Source organism: Felis catus, chromosome A2, assembly GCF_018350175.1.
Source record: "Felis catus isolate Fca126 chromosome A2, F.catus_Fca126_mat1.0, whole genome shotgun sequence".
NCBI lineage: Eukaryota > Metazoa > Chordata > Mammalia > Carnivora > Felidae > Felis > Felis catus.
In genome coordinates, this window is record NC_058369.1 from 59,623,520 (window position 1) to 59,642,061 (window position 18,542).

The 18,542-nt window shown below is 48.0% G+C and overlaps 1 protein-coding gene across 6 annotated transcripts in view; it reads left to right on the forward strand.

The window, feature by feature from the left end:
* Positions 1–12,129: 12,129 nt before the first annotated feature.
* Positions 12,130–18,542, forward strand: part of ZXDC (ZXD family zinc finger C) — a 38,064-nt gene continuing 31,651 nt past the window's right edge. For 2 of the 6 annotated variants that reach the window (XM_045052049.1, XM_045052050.1), the window contains exons 1-4: positions 12,130–13,173; positions 15,697–15,849; positions 15,948–16,026; positions 16,947–17,077. In XM_045052049.1, coding sequence (XP_044907984.1) covers positions 12,204–13,173; positions 15,697–15,849; positions 15,948–16,026; positions 16,947–17,077 — 1,333 coding nt within the window. In that variant the 5' untranslated portion in view covers positions 12,130–12,203. The remainder of the gene's footprint in view (positions 13,174–15,696; positions 15,850–15,947; positions 16,027–16,946; positions 17,078–18,542) is intronic. The other 4 variants (XM_045052047.1, XM_045052048.1, XM_006929041.5 and 1 more) reach the window with 2 other exon arrangements.

Consider the following 18,542-nt stretch of genomic DNA (forward strand, 5'->3'; position numbering starts at 1 on the left):
AACAGGGAGGAGGACAAAGCATAAGAGACTCATAAATATGGAGAACAAACAGAGGGTTACTGGAGGGGATGTGGGAGGGGGGATGGGCCAAATGGGTAAGGGGCACTAAGGAATCTACTCCTGAAATCACTGTTGCACTAGATGCTAACTAATTTGGATGTAAATTAAAAAAAATAAAAAATAAGACAAGTTACAAAAAAAAAAAAAAAAAAAAAGAATCCCAAGCAGGCTCCCCACTGTCAGCACAGAGCCCGACATGGGGCTCCATCTCACGAACTGTGAGATCATACATGACCTGAGCTGAAATCAAGAGTTGGACACTTAACCGACTGAGCCACCCACACGCCCCAATCGTCCCCCTTTTAAAAGCAACCCCCACCCACCACATTCTTGCAGATAGCCTCTCTTCGGTCCTGCTTGCTGCTCCCTTCAGTGTATTCTATAAACTTCTATCCCCTTTGTTCTGCCTCAGATGAATTCTTTCACTTCCTGCACCCCCCGCTTCCACTCGATCGTCACCCCACATTCGGGGGCCCCCATCTGATCGAGAGACATCTCATCTAGATTCCACAGAGGGGATGGAACACGTGGCTTGTTAGGTGGTGTCTCAGGCAGACACAGGAAGTCCATATTTTAAAGGGATTCCATCTCCAGTTCAGTGTTATTTTTAAGAAAGCAGAGATGTGTGGTCTACTGAGAAATGTTTTCATCAAAATGATGAAAACAGAAACCAGTTGGCCATGACCGGCATTGGCTTCAGTTGCCTTGAAAATCCAAGGTTGTGAACGTGTCAGGGTCTCTCCTGGGTAGCCTCTGTCCTCTCTGAACCTGGAACTCCCTGGGAACCAGATGCTTCCCTTGCTGGCCTGCCCAGGCCAGTCCAGGAGGGCTCACCGGAGTGATGTGCTCTCCTTTTTCAACTAAACCCTCACCCCCAAACGCAGGGCTCAAACTTACGACCCCAAGATCAAGAGCTGCACGTTCTACTGACAGCCAGAGGCTGAGATGAGCTCTCCTGTCCCAAACTATGCAGTAGGTTCCTACAGTAAGGGCAGGGGGCCAGACTTGACCTGCTTTCGCATTTTGTTTGGCGTGCCCTGTTTAAAAAATGTTTGACTTTGTCACCAGTTTTTACAAGTTGGACGCTTTGGCTTAAATATCCGGATTTTCCGTTTACGTAAAGAAATCGAGAGATCAGGTGACACTGCGCCCTCCCACCTCTGTATCAGCAAGCAGCTGGAGGCTCCTTGGGGCTGGGCTGTTTTTTCCAATTTGCCCCAGTCCCTACCAATCCTTACTGCCCTCCAATGGTGAGGCCAACTGTGGCTGTTCCTTCTTGGGCTTGGTGATGCCAGTTTCTTACACAGCCTGCTTCCCACTGTGGATCACCTGCAGGGTCTCTGTTGGGGTTTGATCTGTGTACAATTGTCCTCTAGATAAACAGAACCAGTAGGAGATGTATCTGCACATCTATAGATGTCTATAGATACATATTTTTGCTATGTATATCATGGCAGTCCCTTGGAACTGTAAGCTGGAGGCCCAGGAAAGCCAGAGGCGTAATTCAGTTCAAGTATGAAGGCCTGAGGACCAGGGGAGTAATGGTGTAAATCCCAGAACAAGATGAGGGGCGCCTGGGTGGCTCAGTCGGTTAAGCGCCCGACTTCTGCCCAGGTCATGATCTCACAGTTCGTGGGTTCCAGCTGTGCTGACAGCTCAGAGTCTGGAGCCTGCTTCGGATTCTGCGTCCCCCCCTCTCTCTGCTCGCCCCCCGCCTGTGCTCTCAAAAATAAACACTAAAAAAAAAAAATTAAGAAAAAAAAAAAGCAGGAGATGAGATGAGGTGTCCCAGCTCCACGAGACAGGAAAAGAGGAAATTCCTCTTCCTCAGCCTCCACAGATTGCAAATGCCCACCTATTTGCAGAAGAGCCATCCATTTAAATGCTAATCCTGTCTGGGAGCACTCTCAGAGATGCACCGGGAAACAATGTTTAATATGGCCCACTAAAATTAACGCGTAAAATTAACCATCACAGGCTTCCCTGATGGAGAGGTTTCCTCCTACTCTGTGGTATTTTGATTTATAATAAAAAATATATGTTTGATCTTCATTCCCATTTCTGGCACAGAGCTCCTAAAACCCTTAGAATTTCCTAAGAAGAGTGATCAAGGTGTTTTTATATTCTAGGGGTGCCTGGGTGGCTCGGTGGGTTAAGTATTGGACTTTGGCTCAGGTCATGATCTCATGGTTCATGAGTTCGAGCCCCACGTGGGGCTCTGTGCTGACAGCTTGGAGCCTGCTTCGCATTCTGCATCTCTCTCTCTCTCTCTCTCTCTCTCTCTCTCTCTCTCTCTCGTGCGTGCTTTGTCTCTGTCAAAAATAAATACACATTAAAAGTTTCTTTAAAAAAGTGTTTTTAGGGGCGCCTGGGTGGCGCAGTCGGTTGAGCGTCCGACTTCAGCCAGGTCACGATCTCGCGGTCCGTGAGTTCGAGCCCCGCGTCAGGCTCTGGGCTGATGGCTCGGAGCCTGGAGCCTGTTTCCGATTCTGTGTCTCCCTCTCTCTCTGCCCCTCCCCCGTTCATGCTCTGTCTCTCTCTGTCCCAAAAATAAATTAAAAAAAAAAAAAACGTTGAAAAAAAAAAGTGTTTTTATAGTGTTAAACTCCTTTCTAGCACACGTGAGTTTATGTTAATGAGGTGACTTTTGGGGAACACCTAAAGCTGGAGGGCTGGTTGCCTGGGGAATCAAGGGAGTGATTAGAGGCTTGGAACTTTCAGTCCCACCCCCTGACCTCTGGAGAGTGGGGCAGGGCTAGAGATTGAATCCATCATTAACGGCCCATGATTTAATCAATCATGTCTGAGTATTGAAGGCTCTGTAAAAGCCCTAAAGGATGGGGCCAGGAGAGCTCCTGGGTTGGGGAGCACGTGGAGATTTGGGGAGAATGGCACGCAGAGAGTTCTGTCCTTTTATAAAAAACTGGTAAGCTGGTAAGTAACATGTTCCTCGGTTCTGTGAGCCACTCTAGCACATGGATCAAACCCAAGTACAGGGTCATGGGAACCTCCAGTCTATTTCCAGCCCCTCAGAAGCACAGGTGACAAGGGGGGAAAGGGACAAGGGGGGAGGTGTGTGTGGGGGGCAGTCTTTTTAGGCCTGAGCCCATAACCTGTGCCGTCTGACGCTATATCCAGGTAGATAGTACCAGAATTGGGGTAACTGCTTGGTGGTGTTGCAGGCTGGATGGGGCCAAGGATGGAGAGGGGGGTCTCACAGGACCGGTCAAGGGGCTCCTTGGCTTCGCGCAGAATAGAAACCAAATGCGCTGAGACGAAGTGAGAGCAGAATTTATTGCAGACCTAGAGAGAGTGCAGATTCAGGCAGAGCACCTGGGAAACTCGGAATGGAAAAAAGAGTGAGTCTCATCTTTGCTTGGAGTCTGGGCTTTTTACTGAGAATTATAGTCAAGTGCCTGTGTTTTCGCAGGCATACAGGAACAAAGAGGAGTGTGTAGATGTCCTCTGTAAGTCACTATACCCAGGAGCCAGGGGTCTTGGTGAGTCAGTGGAATCTTCCAAGATATTCATAATGACCCCACCTGGTCCCTCCTTAGATGTTCTCTACTGTGCTGGAAGACCCCGAAGAAATCATTAAGTCCTTGACCTTTTACAAGAAGGACATATATCATCTGTCCTATAAGGCATGTATAAGGCAGGGGAATAGACCCGAGCAAGAACGGAAGTGGGAAAAGGAGCAAAAAAAGCAGTTTTTCATGGTCTCCCTTTAGTTTCCCTGCTCAGTGGTGCTGGGGGAAAAAAATGCACATTTGAACTCCCAACCTCAGCCCGTCCTACTGCTGCCATAACTTTCGATGCCCTGCGCATCGACGTTGGCAATTCAAAGCCCACAGTGATGCCATCCGAGTGCTGAAAGGGCATTTCAGTTCCCTCCATTTTGATCTTCATCTGTACATTCGTTTTTTTTTTTTTTTTTAATGTTTATTTTTGAGAGAGAGAAAGCGCAAGCAGGGGAGGGACAAAGAGAGGGAGACACAGAATACGAAGCAGGTTCCAGGCTCTGAGCTGTCAGCACAGAGCCCGATGTGGGGCTCGAACCCACGAGCCACGAGATCATGACCTGAGCTGGACGCTTAACCGACTGAGCCCCTCCGGTGCCCCTCAGTCTGTACGTTCTAATTGATTCAGTTCTTTGCAATTTAATTCAGGAAAAAGACTCTTCAGGCAAAGCATCCCCAGTGGGAAGGAAACTACCTCCTCAAGCAAGAAGCACTGCCCTGAGCCAACAAGACCCCCCCGCCCCGTGATATGACCCTCACTGCTCACCTGCTTGTACCCACCCACATTTGCCCCACATTTTCCTTATATAAACCTAGAAGTATTTTTGGCACTTTGGAGACTGTGAGACACTAGTCTGCTGTCTTCCCGGTGTTGGCCCGCCCGAAATAAATTCCTTTCCTGTTTCCCTACATGGGTGTCTCTGCCTCTGGATTTTGCCGGTGGCAGGTAGCCCAACCTGGTCTGTTTGGGACCCCCGGAGCTAGGTATTCTGGCACCCCTGTGCCCTGGCTGTAGTGCTGGGTGCCCAGCAAAATCTGGGCTGGTGGGATTTCTCCCCAGATGCAAACAAATAGGACAAGCACTTGTGTGTCATGTCTCCTCCCCTGGCTGTCCCCAAACCACTTCCTACACACACATGCTTGGAGAGTTCCTCTCTGTCTGAGGAACAACAACTATTCCAGCCCAGCTCATGAGTCAGCACACCTGCTCTTCACTGTAAGCCCTATTACTCGCTGCAACGGAGAACCTAGGGCAGTAGGAAGGGTGAGATGAATCCTTACCAAATGTTAAGTAAGGCTGATTTCACCCATTTAAAAGTGTTATGAAAAATACCCAAAGTATCTCTTAAAAGCTGAACAATCCAAAAGAGGAATGCATCCATATTTCCACCAAATGTGTTTTATTAAAAATTTTTAAATTTTCGGGGCGCCTGGGTGGCTTACTCGATGAGGCATCTGACTTTTGATCTCAGCTCCGGTCATGATCTTGTGGTTCGTGAGTTTGAGCCCCTCATTGGGCTTTACGCTGATGATCCAGAGCCTGCTTGGGATTCTCTCTCCGTCTTGCTCTGCCCCTCCCTTACTCACTCTCTCTCTCTACCTCCAAATAAATAAATGAAACTTGAAAAATTTTTTAAATTTTCTTTTATTGTAGGAAAATTTACGTCACATAAAATTCACCATTTTGACCATTTCTAAGAGTGCAGTTCAGGGGCATGAAGCACTCACACTGTTGCACAGCCGTCCCCACCATCCAGCTCCAGAATGTTTTCATCTTCCCAAACTGAAACTCCATATCCATTAAGTCCTGACTCCTCCTCCCCCCACCTCAGCCCCTATAGCCACCACCCTACTTTCTGTCTCTATGAATTGTACAGCTCTAGGGACCTCATATAAATGGTCCTCATATATTTATTTTTTTTTTAATTTTTTTTTAAATTTTTTTTTTTATTTTTGAGACAGAGAGAGACAGAGCATGAACAGGGGAGGGGCAGAGAGAGAGGGAGACACAGAATCGGAAGCAGGCTCCAGACTCTGAGCCATCAGCCCAGAGCCCGACACGGGGCTCGAACTCACGGACCGTGAGATCGTGACCTGAGCTGATGTCGGACGCTTAACTGACTGAGCCACCCAGGCGCCCCTATTTATTTATTTTTTAACGTTTATTTATTTTTGAGACAGAGAGAGACAGAGCATGAATGGGGGAGGGTCAGAGAGAAGGAGACACAGAATCGGAAACAGGCTCCAGGCTCTGAGCTGTCAGCACAGAGCCCGACGCGGGGCTCGAACTCACGGACTGCAAGATCATGACCTGAGCCGAAGTCGGCCGCTTAACCGACTGAGCCACCCAGGTGCCCCTAAATGGTCCTCATATAAATGGTCCTCATATAAAACCACGTATTATTATACATGGTTTATCCTTTTTTTGTGACCGGCTTATTTTATGCAGCACAATGTCCTCAAGGTTCATCCATGTTGTGACATGTTCAAAATTTCCTTCCTTTTGAGGACTGAAGAATATTCCACTGTATCCATAAACCACATTTTATGTAGCCATTTATCCATCTGTGGGCACTTGGACTGCTTCCAACTCTTGGGTGCTAGGATAATGCTTCTACATGCATGGCTGTGTGACTATCTGTCTGAGTCCCTGCATTCGGTTCAACAATCCCAGAAGTGGGATTGTTGGGTCATATGGTAATTCCATGATCAGTTTTTTGAAGATCTGCCATACCGTTTTCCATAGTGGAAAAAGTTTCTTAATTATAAAAATTGCTCATGATCTTGAGAGCTCTGTAGTTAGCAATATCTCTGATGAGCATAGACACAAAAATTCTCAACAAAATATTAGCAAACTAAAGCAAACAACACATTAAGAAAATGATTCACCAGGGGCACCTTGGTGGCTCAGTCAGTTAAGCGCCTGACTTCGGATTGGGTGACGATCTCACGGTTTGTGAGTTCAAGACCCGCGTGGGGCTCTGTGCTGACACCTCGGAGCCTGGAGCCTGCTTTGGATTCTGTGTCTCCCTTTCTCTCTGCTCCTCCCCTGCTCACACTCTGTGTCTCTCTCCTATAAAAATAAATAAACATTCAGAAAAAATTAAAAAAAAAAGAAAATGATTCACCACAATCAAGTGGGATTTATTTATTCCTGGGATGCAAGGGTGGTTCAATATTTGCAAATCAATCAACATGAACAAGAGTAAGGATAGAAACCGCATGATCATTTTGATACATGCAGAAAAAGCATTTGACAAAGTACAGCACCTAGTCATGATAAAAACCTTCAACAAAGTAGATCTAGAGGGAATGTACCTCAACACAATAAAGGCCTTTTGTGGAAAACATCATACTCAGTGGGGAAAAACAGAGAGCTTTTCCCCTTGGGTCAGGAATAAGACCAGGACATACACTCTCATCACTTTTATTCAACATAGCACTGGGAGTCCTAGCCACATCAATCAGACAACAAAAAGAAATAAAACACATCCAAATTGGTAAGGAAGAAGTAAAACTCACTATTTGCAGATGACCCGATACTATATATAGGAAACCCCAAAGACTCCCTGAAAAAACTACTAGAATTTAGTGAGGTCACAAGATACAAAATGAATGCACAGAACTCTGTTGCACTAATAAGGAAGTAGCAGAAAGAGAAATTAAGACAATAATCCCACTTACAATTGCACCAAAAATAACAAAATACCTGGGAATAAACTTAACCATGGAGGTGAAAGACCTGTACTCTGAAAACTACACACATTGGTGAAAGAAATTGAAAATGACATAAAGAAATGGAAAGACATTCCATGCTCATGGATTGGGAGAAGAAATATTTTTAATATGTCCATGCTATCCAAAGCAATCTATAGATTTAATGCAATCCTTTTCAAAATATCAATCTAGTTCACAGAATTAGAACAAAAAATTCTAAAATTTGTATGGAGCCACAAAAGACCTCAAGTAGCCAAAGCAATCTTGAAACAAAACAAAACAAAACTGGAGGTACCACAATCCCAAATTTCAAGATCTACTACAAAGCACCAGTCATCAAAATAGTAAGGTACTGGCAAAAATAGACACATAGGTCAATGGAACAGAATAGAGAGCCCAGAAATAAACCCATGATTACATGGTCAATGAACTTCGACAAAGAAGGCAGGAATACCCAATGGGAAAAAGACAGTCTCTTTAACATATGGTGTTGGAAAAACTGGATAGCAACATGCAAAAGAATGAAACTGGACCACTTTCTTAACATATGGTGTTGGAAAAACTGGATAGCAACAGGCAAAAGAATGAAACTGGACCGCTTTCTTACACCTTACACAAAAATAAATTCAAAATGGATTAAAGACCTAAATGTGAGACTTGAAACCATAAAAATCCTAGGAGAGAGCACAGGCAGTAATTTCTCTGACACTGACCATGGCAACATTTTTCTAGATATAGTCTCCTGAGAAAAGGGGAACAAAAGCAAAATTAAACTATTGAGACTACATCAAAATAAAAAAAGCTTCTGCACAGGCAAGGAAACAATCAACAAAACCAAAAGGCAACCTATAGAATGGGAGAAGATATTTGCAAATGACATGCCTGATAAAGGGTTAGTATCCACAATATATAAAGAATTTATATAACTCAACACCCAGAAAACAAATAATCCAATTAAAAAATGGGCAGAGGACGTGAACAGACATTTCTCCATAGAAGACATCCAGATGGCCAGCCAACACATGAAAAGATGCTCACCACCACTCATTTGTCAGGGAAATGCAAATCAAAAAAATGAGATATCGCCTCACACTTGTCAGAATGGCTAAAATTAACAATGCAAGAAACAACAGGTGTTGGCGAGGATGTGGAGAAAAAGGAACCCTCATGCACTGTTGGTGGGAATGCAAACTGGTACAGTCACTGTGGAAAACAGTGTGGAGGTTCTTCAAAGAGTTAAAAATAGAACTGTAGATCTAGCAATCGCACTATTGGGTATTCACCCAAAGAACACAAAAACACTGATCCAGAGGGATACATGCACCCCTATGTTTATGCAGCATTATTTACAATTGCCAAGATACGGAAGCAGCCCAAGTGTCCATCCACCGATGAATGGATAAAGAAGTGGTGTAAAGATACAATGGAATATTATTCAGCCATTAAAAAAGAACGAGATCTTGCCATTAGCAACAATGCGGATGGAATTAGGGAGTATAATGCTAAGCTACATAAGTCAGAGAAAGACAAATACCATGATCTCACTCATATGTGGAATTTACGAAACAAAAGAAATGAACCAAGAAAGAGACAAGAAACTAGACTCTTAAACATAAAGAACAAACTGCCAGAGGGGAGGGGGTAGGGTGTGGGTGAAATAGGTGAAGGGGATTAAGAGTGCACTTACTGTGATGAAACACTGAATAATGTACAGAATTGTTAAACCTCTATATTGTACACTTGAAATTAATATAACACTGTATGTTTGTTACGCTGGAATTTATACAAAACAACAAAAACAAAAAAATCCATTCATGATCTAAAACAAAAGTAGTGCCAACAGGAGAGAAGTACTAAGTGAAGGTACCTCTCTTTCCCCACCTCTCTTTAGAAGCAGTCGCAAGTACTAGCAGTGTCTTGAGTATCTTTCTAGAAATGATTCTAAGGATATGCAAATATGTGAACATACACATCATTTCTCCCTCCGTATACAAACAGGATCCTTCTAAACAATGTTGTGCATTGACTTTTCCTACCAATATATTTTTAGCAGAGTCATACAGAATGCAAAAGTTAATGTTTTAAAACGTACAAGTTAGTGGTCTTTAGTATACTCAACTGTGTTGTGTACTCATCACTGATGTCTAATTCCAGGGCATTTCCATCACCCCAAAAAGAAATTCCATAGCTATTAGCAGTTAGTCCCAATTTCCTTTTACTGTGCATCCCCTGGCAACCACTAATCTACTTTCTGACTCAATCGATTTACCTTTTCTAGACACATGAGTGGAATCTTATAGCATGTGGTCTTGTGTCTGGCTTTCTTCCCTTAGCATGTCTTCAAGGTTCACTCTTGTTGTAGCCTACGTCATTTCTCTTGGGTATATGCCTAGGAATGGAATTGCTGGGTGATAGGGAAATTCTATATCTAACTTTTGAGGAGCTGCCAAGCTTACTTGCACACTGGCTTCACCATATTACATTCCCACCAGAAATGTTATGAGGGTTCCAATTTTTCTGCCATTCTCACACTTGTTCTTTTTCACTTTAAAAAATTATAGCTGTTAGTAGAGAAGAAATGTTATATCCTTGCGGTTTTGATTTACATTTCCCTAATGAGTAATGATGTCAAGCATCTTTTTGTGTGCTTATTGGCCATTTGTACATCTCTGGAGAGATATCTATTCAAATCCTTTGTTTTTAAGTTGGGTTGTCTTTTTGCTGTTGGGTCATGAGTTTTTAAAACTATATTCTGGGTAGTAGTTGCTGATCAGATACAGGATTTGCAAATTTTTCTTCCATTCTGTGGGTTGTCTTTTCACTTTCCTTTTGGTGTTCTTTGAGGTAAAAGAGTTCTTGGTTTCGATGAGGCCAAATTTGTTTCTTTCATTACTTGTGTTTTAGTTTCACATCTAGAGGAAACCATCCCCTAATCCAAGGTCACACAAATATACTGTTGTCTTCTAATAGTTCTTGTTCTTACATTTAGGTCTTTGATCCATTTTGAGTTACTTTTTGTGTCTGGTGGGAAGTACGGGTCCAAATTCATTCTTTCCTATGTAGATATCCAGTTGTCCCAGAACCATTTGTTTTTGAAAAGATTATTCTTTCCTCCATGGAATGGCCTGGGAACAGTGTATTTGCAGACATAAATTATATATATATATATATATATATATATATATATATATATATAGTGTTTCCTATTCTTTAAAAAATTTTTTAACGTTTATTCATTTTTGAGAGACAGAGAGAGACAAAGTGTGAGTGGGGGAGGGGCAGAGAGACAGAGGCACAGAATCTGATGCAGGCTCCAGGCTCTGAGCTGTCAGCACAGAGCCAGATGTGGGGCTAGAACTCAGGCACCATGAGATCATGACCTGAGTTGAAGTCCGACGCTTTACCAACTGAGCCACTCAGGCACCCCTGTCCTATTCTTTTCAATATTATTTATGTACCTTATTTTTAAAATACTTTTGGGGTGCCCGAGTGGCTCAGTTGGTGAAGTATCCAACTTCGGCTCAGGTCATGACCTCCGGGTCCATGAGCTCAGCATCAGGCTCTGTGCTGACAGCTCAGAGCCTGGAGCCTGCTTGGAATTCTGTGTCTCCCTCTCTCTCTGCCCCTACCCGGCTCACACACACTCTCTAATATAAATAGACATTAAAAAAAAATAAAGTACTTTTAATAATAAGGCACTCATCAATAAACATTTAACTGAGAATTTTCGCTGTTAGCCTCTGGACATACACCTTGAATGAGACTGACACAGTTCCTGCCCTAAAGGAGTCTACATTCTACAGGCGGATATAGACCATGAATTAGCCAGGAAAAGGGCAAATAAAAAAAAACTGCACTTGAGAGCTATAAGGGGACACAAATCAGAGGGGAGGCGGAAAATAAGCTGGGTGAGGGTGTACGTGATCAGAAGGCCAGTCTTCCTAGAGGAATCAGAGACCAGCTGTGCAGTCTCTGTGGGTGGAACTGGCTTGGCCTGTTGGAGGAACTGGGATAAGGATGGGGGGGGGGCAATGGGATTGTAGAGTGAGGGGTACAGTGGTGACAAATGCAGGGGAGACCAGCTAGGCATAAGAGCAATGGGGTGCGCCAAATGAGTACACAGCTATGCCGTATGGAGACTAGACTGGGTGGAGGGCATGGCGGATGCAGCGTTATTTTGCTAGGAAGCTAGTCGTGAAGTAGGGGTTTGGGTCAGGAGAGCAGACGGAATCCGGGTTGAGGGGTGGGGTGGGGGAGTTCAGGCAACAATGGAGTAAGGGCTGCGGAGGTGTAAGGCTTTAGGAAGTTTAGTAGAAAATGCAGAGTGTAGGCGGGGGTCCGGTCCAGGGGGAAAGGATCTGCGGGCACTGCCCGCAACGTCTGTGGGCCAGGAGCCAGAGGCCAGAGCCAGCGGGGCTGGTTTCCAGTCCAGTGAGCCCAGCCTGGTGCCGGAACCCTGACTCTCCCAGTTCCTGGCTGTGACCTCGGGCAAGGGACTAACCGTCAGTGCCTCAGCTTCCTCACCCTTGTGAGTGTGAAGATAGTTGGCTGCTATTACTAATCCACTACCCAGTGGAAAGCCAGTACTGTTAAGTCGGGGGCAAGCGTCGTTCCCCACGGAGGGAGACGGACCGCAGCTCGCGAGGTCGGGGCCGGCCAAAGCCCCCGGGGTTCGGCGGCCAGCAGGCCCCGCGGGCCCCGCGCTGACCACCCCGAGTCCGGCAGGCCTCGCGCAGCGCCCCGCGGCTCACGCGCACGCGCAGCTCCAGGCCGGACTCCGGCCGTGCTCCGCGCCGGGCTTTGGCGCCGATCCGCCGCGGCGGCCGCACGGCGTCGCGCACGGCTGGGCGGGGCGGACCGCGCTTCTTCCGAGGCGGCGGCTGCGACGCCGCGGCTGGGCCCAAGATGGACCTCCCGAAGCTGCTCGCCGCCCCGACCGCGCGCGGAGCCCAACATGGCGGCGGCGCCGGCGGTCCCGGCCGGCTCCGCCGAGGCCCGGGGCCGCCGCCCAGCCCTGGCCCCGCGCGCCGCCGTCTGCTGCTGCTGCGGGGCCCTGAAGATGGCGGGCCGGGGCCGCTGTGCGGGGAGGCCCGGGCGGCGTCTGAGGGCCCGGGGCCGAGTCCCCCGCCCCCCGAGGATGGCAGCGACTCCTTCGTGGTGCTGCTGGAAGTGGCGCGCGGCGCCGCGGCCGAGGCGCCCGGGCGGCGGGAGGTCGGGCCCAGCGCGGGCGCGAGCCCGGCCGGCCGTCCCCAGCAGGGCCCCAGCGGCGCGGCCGCCGCCCCCGGGCCCGGAGCGGGCCTCGCGGGCACCGTCACCATCAACAGCCAGGACCTGCTGGTGCGTTTCGATCACGGCGTCTTCACGCTGGCTGCCGCGCCTCCGCCGTCCGACCAGCCGCCCCGGGGCCCGCCCGCGCCTCCGGGGGAGGAGGCCGCGAGCCCGGCGGAGGGCCGCCGCGGTCCCCCGGGCCCCGGCTCCGGCGCCCCCGGCTACCGCTGCCCGGAGCCGCAGTGCGCGCTCTCCTTCGCCAAGAAGCACCAGCTCAAGGTGCACCTGCTCACGCACGGCAGCAGCCAGGGCCGGCGGCCCTTCAAGTGCCCCCTGGACGGCTGCGGCTGGGCCTTTACCACCTCCTACAAGCTCAAGCGGCACCTGCAGTCGCACGACAAGCTGCGGCCCTTCGGCTGCCCCGTGGGCGGCTGCGGCAAGAAGTTCACCACAGTGTACAACCTCAAGGCGCACATGAAGGGCCACGAGCAGGAGAACTTGTTCAAGTGCGAGGTGTGCTCCGAACGCTTCCCCACGCACGCCAAACTCAGCTCCCACCAGCGCAGCCACTTCGAGCCCGAGCGGCCCTACAAGTGTGACTTTCCCGGTAACCGCGCGCCACGGGCCTGCGGGCGGGCTTCGGGGGGCTCCCGGGGCCCCAGGGCCAAATTCAGTCGCTCACAGTGGGTGCGGCGTCGCCTTGCCTTCTGCTGCTCATATGGGCAGGGTTTAAATTCCGTGGGCCGAGAGTGAGGGGCGGGAACGGAGCACTCTGGTGTCTGTGTTCCAGTTCTTTCCAGGTGATTCGCTTAGATATCTCAACCCTGCATTGCTGCGGGGATTTCGACAGCAAGGTAGTAACAAATCATTACAGCCTTCCTTCCCCGCGGTGGAGGCAACAGGTCTCTCTCTTAAAGTGCTTCAGGTTAATGAAAGTGATAAAGCATCTTCCCAGAGATTTGTCTTATGAGTCAGGCGTTTGTGTTCTTCGGGCTTTCATCGGTTAGAAATGGTCACTTATCAGATATTTCTGCTGGCACGCACCAGTGTGGGAGGAACACAGATGAATCTGGCCAGATGCCACATCCTGAGGCCCTGAGGCCTGAGGGGGATGGTCACAGGTGTGGTGCATTGCGCTTTTGGTGGCTTTTCTGCTTTTATTTCCTTTGGACTTCAGTTTGGGGAAGTCCTAAAAATTATCCTTATTTCACAGATGAAGAGTCCGAGGCCCAGCAGTGTAGGTAAAATCCAGTGGAGTGTTTTCTCCTCTTTTGTTGTCTGCAGTGGGAGGGAATGTGGGCTCCACAAGAGTAAACTCCACCAGGATCGGCAGCTTCAGGTGCTCTAAGGGGAAGAATGTGCCTCCCCAGGAGGAAGAGAAAATTCCTGCCTGGGAAGGAATTGACTTGGGGGGGAAGTGACACTGCCAAGCCAAGGCAGGGAATATGGGCTGTGGTGGTGGTGTGGGGTGGGGAGTGAAGTTGGAAGGGTGTGGGAGGGCCCGTATAGCGTGAGGGGCCTTCCACTTCCTGTTCATCAAAACAAAAACTCAACTATATGCCTAGCACACACCCAGCGTGTTACTGATGTATTACATACGTGCAGCGCTCTCCTAGTAATGTGCATGTTGTAAAAAATATACTCACATATAGAGATTTTTAAAGGGTGAAATGAAAAACACATGTTAATAGATTTTTCTGTTTTCTTCCCACATGCTTGTAGACTGTCTTGTGCATCCTCTTTGTGGAGAATATGAGTTTAGAGCACCGTTTCAGAACCTTTTCTCAGTTACATACCGTGAATCTGATGATGGCTTATAGTCTGCTCCCTAGTAAAATGCACCAAGAGTGTCGTTCCACGTATAATACCAGGAAGATCAGGGCTGTAGCTTGCTTTCGGGTATGAAGTCCCCCCGAAAGTTTTGAGTTGGATGATCAGTGGGGTGTTTTAAGACGGGTGGGGTCAGGAGAGGGACCAGTGAAGCCCCGTTAAATGTTCTAGGCCTGAGTTCCATGTAGGAAAGATTTCAGAGGGAGGATCATAGGCCTTAGTTGTTGATTGCAGGGTGGGTGAATCTTGCTAAGGGCTGAGAGATTTACCTGTTGGAGTGTATGAAAATACATCCAAGCCCAAAATAGGGAATGGGTGGGGGTGGGGAGGGAGGGCAGATTTATGCTAAAGAGGAGGAGGATTTTAGGGCATTTAAGGAAGATGAGCACTTCCCAATTAAGCATTGCTAGGGAAGGTAGGGTTCCTTGGGCTAGTGCTTTGATGCGGTGATGATGCACAGCGTGTATCTGCTAGTGGTTTACAGGCACGATGGTAGCATGTTAAAGGCTCTGAGAAGAGCTGCAACAAAGATACCTGGGAAGCATCTTACAACCTAGTATTTTCTACTTACTCCATTTGAGCACTGAACCTTTTTGTTAAAGGAGAGCTTTCGATGTGGAAAGTCTGTGAATTGCTGAAGTAGGCTCCTTTCTGATGACTCCACTGGGGTTGGCGATAGAGGTGAGGGAAAAAGCTAGGGGAGTGAAGATGACCCTGGTAGCCTCCTTTGACAGCAGGGTACCCTGGGGAAACAGGCAAAAGGAAAAAAAAGAAACCTGGTGACAGGGGGATGCTGCCAGTTACAGAGGATGCATAGAGGACACACAGGGTGTGTATAGGACAGTGCATCACCCCCAAGGGGTGAAAAAGTCTCGGACATAACAATGGTTTGTGGCCCTTCCAAGTGCAACCCCTGCCAGACAAAATCCTTGTTCCTTAGCATCTGATCTCTTTCATTGGGTTTTCTTTGGTCTCGCATAGGCAGCCCTGACATTTGAGTTCACAGAACGTAAGCAAGATCTGTGCTGTGGAACTGGGAGCACATTGCTGTGATTGGAGCTCCCTTGATCGGTGGCTTCATATTGAAGTCCGATGACAACAGGTGGCCTGCGTGTGCCTATCGGCTGCCTTTACAAAGCCAGATGTCAGCGGTTGTAACAATGGTTGTAACTTTCTGGAGGCGCTTCTGACTCATTTTCTTCCTTGTTTGCTTCACGGTGTCCTGGAGTGGTGGCTAGGTTAGCCGTGTTATGTGATTTTTGTCACACCAGTGAGCAGCGTTTGTGTTTTCTTTGTTCAGGCTGTGAGAAGACATTCATCACAGTGAGTGCTCTGTTTTCCCATAACCGAGCCCACTTCAGGGAACAAGAACTCTTTTCTTGCTCCTTTCCTGGATGCAGCAAACAATATGACAAAGCCTGTCGCCTGAAAATTCACCTGAGAAGTCATACAGGTAATGAGCTAGAGAATGCAACATCGTTTGCACCCACACTTTGTCATTGTGGTAGCTTGCATTTATGGTGATGAGGTGTAATTTTTGTCTTTTCCAAGGCGAAAGACCTTTTATTTGCGACTCTGACAGTTGCGGCTGGACCTTCACCAGCATGTCTAAACTCCTACGGCACAAAAGGTACTCTTTACATTTCGGTTCAGTTACCAGTATGGGAAATGAATTTGTTGTTTGTCCGCAGCAGAAGCCTGTGGATGACATGTATCTGTTGAGGTTTTTTTTAAGTTATAAGAAAAGGAGCCCGTTGTAGATAATTTGGTAAATTCAGAGAGCTGTGAGAAGAAAACCACTCAGAATCTGATCACCTAGTGTCAGGTTTTTTATGTATACTTGTTTTTGAATGTAATTTGTGTACTTTATATACAAGCTAATATTTTTAAAAAAGTTAACACTGTGGAAGAACCTTTCCTTATGTCATTACAAACTTTCCGTGGTGATAATGACGACCCGGAGGCTTCACCTGTGTGCAGGTACTGGTCGGCACTTCACGTAAACGAGATATCATTTAACCTTCACAGCAACTCTGGCCTTGATGTTCTTCTCGCTGTTTTGCATTGGGGCACAGAGAGGTTGAGTGGTTTGCACAGCTGGGGATTGAGGGGTTTACTGTAAAAACGTTTCTCAGGAAAGGGTGGTGTTTATGCAAGGACTTGAGGATTGCAGTTGATTTTCTGTGCACGCTTCTCTTTGCCCTCCCGTAGCTTGGAAACCTCGTTTGTCACCAGAATCTGTAACCGTCAGAAGTAGCTTCGTCAATACATTTGGGACCCAGCTGTTCCGATGGAAGCAGCACTAATTGTTGTGTCTGACTCTCAAGTCAGCCTTGTCATTAAAGTAGAATTTCTAATTACAGGGTAGCTAAATTGCAAACCTGCCCATAAGGGCTAGAGAGAATTCAGATTTTCTGAAATGTACTGATCATTTTCTTCAAATGCTGAGAGTTTGTAATTTGCGGGATTTTAAACAAAGAATCCCCTCTTGAGGCCTGGTGTCTCTGGGTGGTGTGCATAATCACCGTTCCTGTTTCTTTGTTCTCCCAGGAAACACGATGACGATCGGAGGTTTACCTGTCCCGTGGAAGGCTGTGGGAAGTCTTTCACGAGAGCAGAGCACCTGAAAGGCCATAGCATCACCCACCTGGGCACAAAGCCGTTCGAGTGTCCTGTGGAAGGTAGATTTTTAACACATTCCTTTGAGCTCTAAACTAGCACACGTCCACGTTGTTGTAAGTTTAAGTTGTTCAAAGGTAAGTTTTATTTACATAACGACAAGCTGAGCACAAGTTGCAGCATTGGGTTTAATTGGCTGGTTTTTAGTTCGTTGTCTTACCTTGGGAGCAGTGTAGTGAACAGACTTCAGAATCAGAGCAGGGTTGATTCCTGGCTCTGAAGTGCACTCACGAGATCCGTGGCTCTAGTTATTACCTGTTTAATTTGGCGGTTGTGAGGATCAGGGGAAAGAACGTGTGAAAATGCCTGTTTTGGCACCTGGTACCTGTCACGGACTCAGTAAATGGTAGCCACATGGACGGCAGTAGTCAGGCTGGCTTTTTAAAAAAACGTACTGGGAATTTTTTTCTCTGAAACACCAAAGGCATGATTCGTTGGCCAGAAGTCAGCTCTGTGGCTTGTCCGTGCTGGCCCTGCTGTAGGTGCCGCAGATGCGCTGGGATGGCAGAGTGGGTCAGCGTGTGGTTGTGAATCTTGATCCTGGCCCTCACCCGTTGGTTGGAGATCTCAGGCCGGCTTCTCTGGGCCTCAGTTTCCTTTACCTGGAAAGTGGATAATAAAGACCGGTGTGAAACTGAGACCAGTTGCTAGAATGTCACGAAGATAATGTGTTGATTAAACATAGTTTAATCAAGACACGGTTCCTCCTGTCGTCAGAGCTCCAGTTGGGGCGCGCCAGGTAGGCCAATAATGTGCGGGGTGCTGTGGGGACAGAGGTCACCCGGACTGTTCCTGGAGCACGGGGGCATGGGAGTGGCCTCCCAGTCAGCCAGAGAATGAGGCAGAGCTAGCCCGGGGCAGCGGGGGTTGGGGGGGGTGGGGGGGAGTGGAGTGCGGTGGAGGAGGCAGGGAGGCCAGTGCGAGGCAGTCTCCCAGAGCAGCAGTCTGAGTGCTCGGGGCAGGGGAGTGGTGGGACCGTTGTTTGAGCTTAGGCTGTGTCCGGTTTCCTGGGGAGACGGCCAACACCTGTACTGGAGCTTAGCGGTGGGAAGGGCGAGAAGGCACCAGCGAGCGAGCGAGAGAGAGAGAGAGAGAAGTTCGTGCACCAGCAGTGCTGGGTGGTGGATATGGGCGTATCTCACTTGAGGTGGGCACGCGGGGCTGGTGGTTAAAGGAAGAGAACGGGCTGCATTTTATGTGCCCACAGGCTTTCCACATTCCGATGGCAGTGATGCACTGCTTTTGGGGTTCGGTGAGGAGGTGGGCCGGGGGTGAGGCAGGCAGCACGTGGTGATGATTTAAGCCGCAGAAGTGGATGTGGCACTCGAAGAGAGGTGTGCTCTGAAAAGAGGCGGTGTGGTGTGGCGCGATTGAAGGCCTGAGTGCCAGAGCCAGGCATCCTGGACTCCAGCCTCGAGCCTGCCACGTAAGTGGCTCTGTAACTTCTGGCAAGCAGCGTGAGGGCAC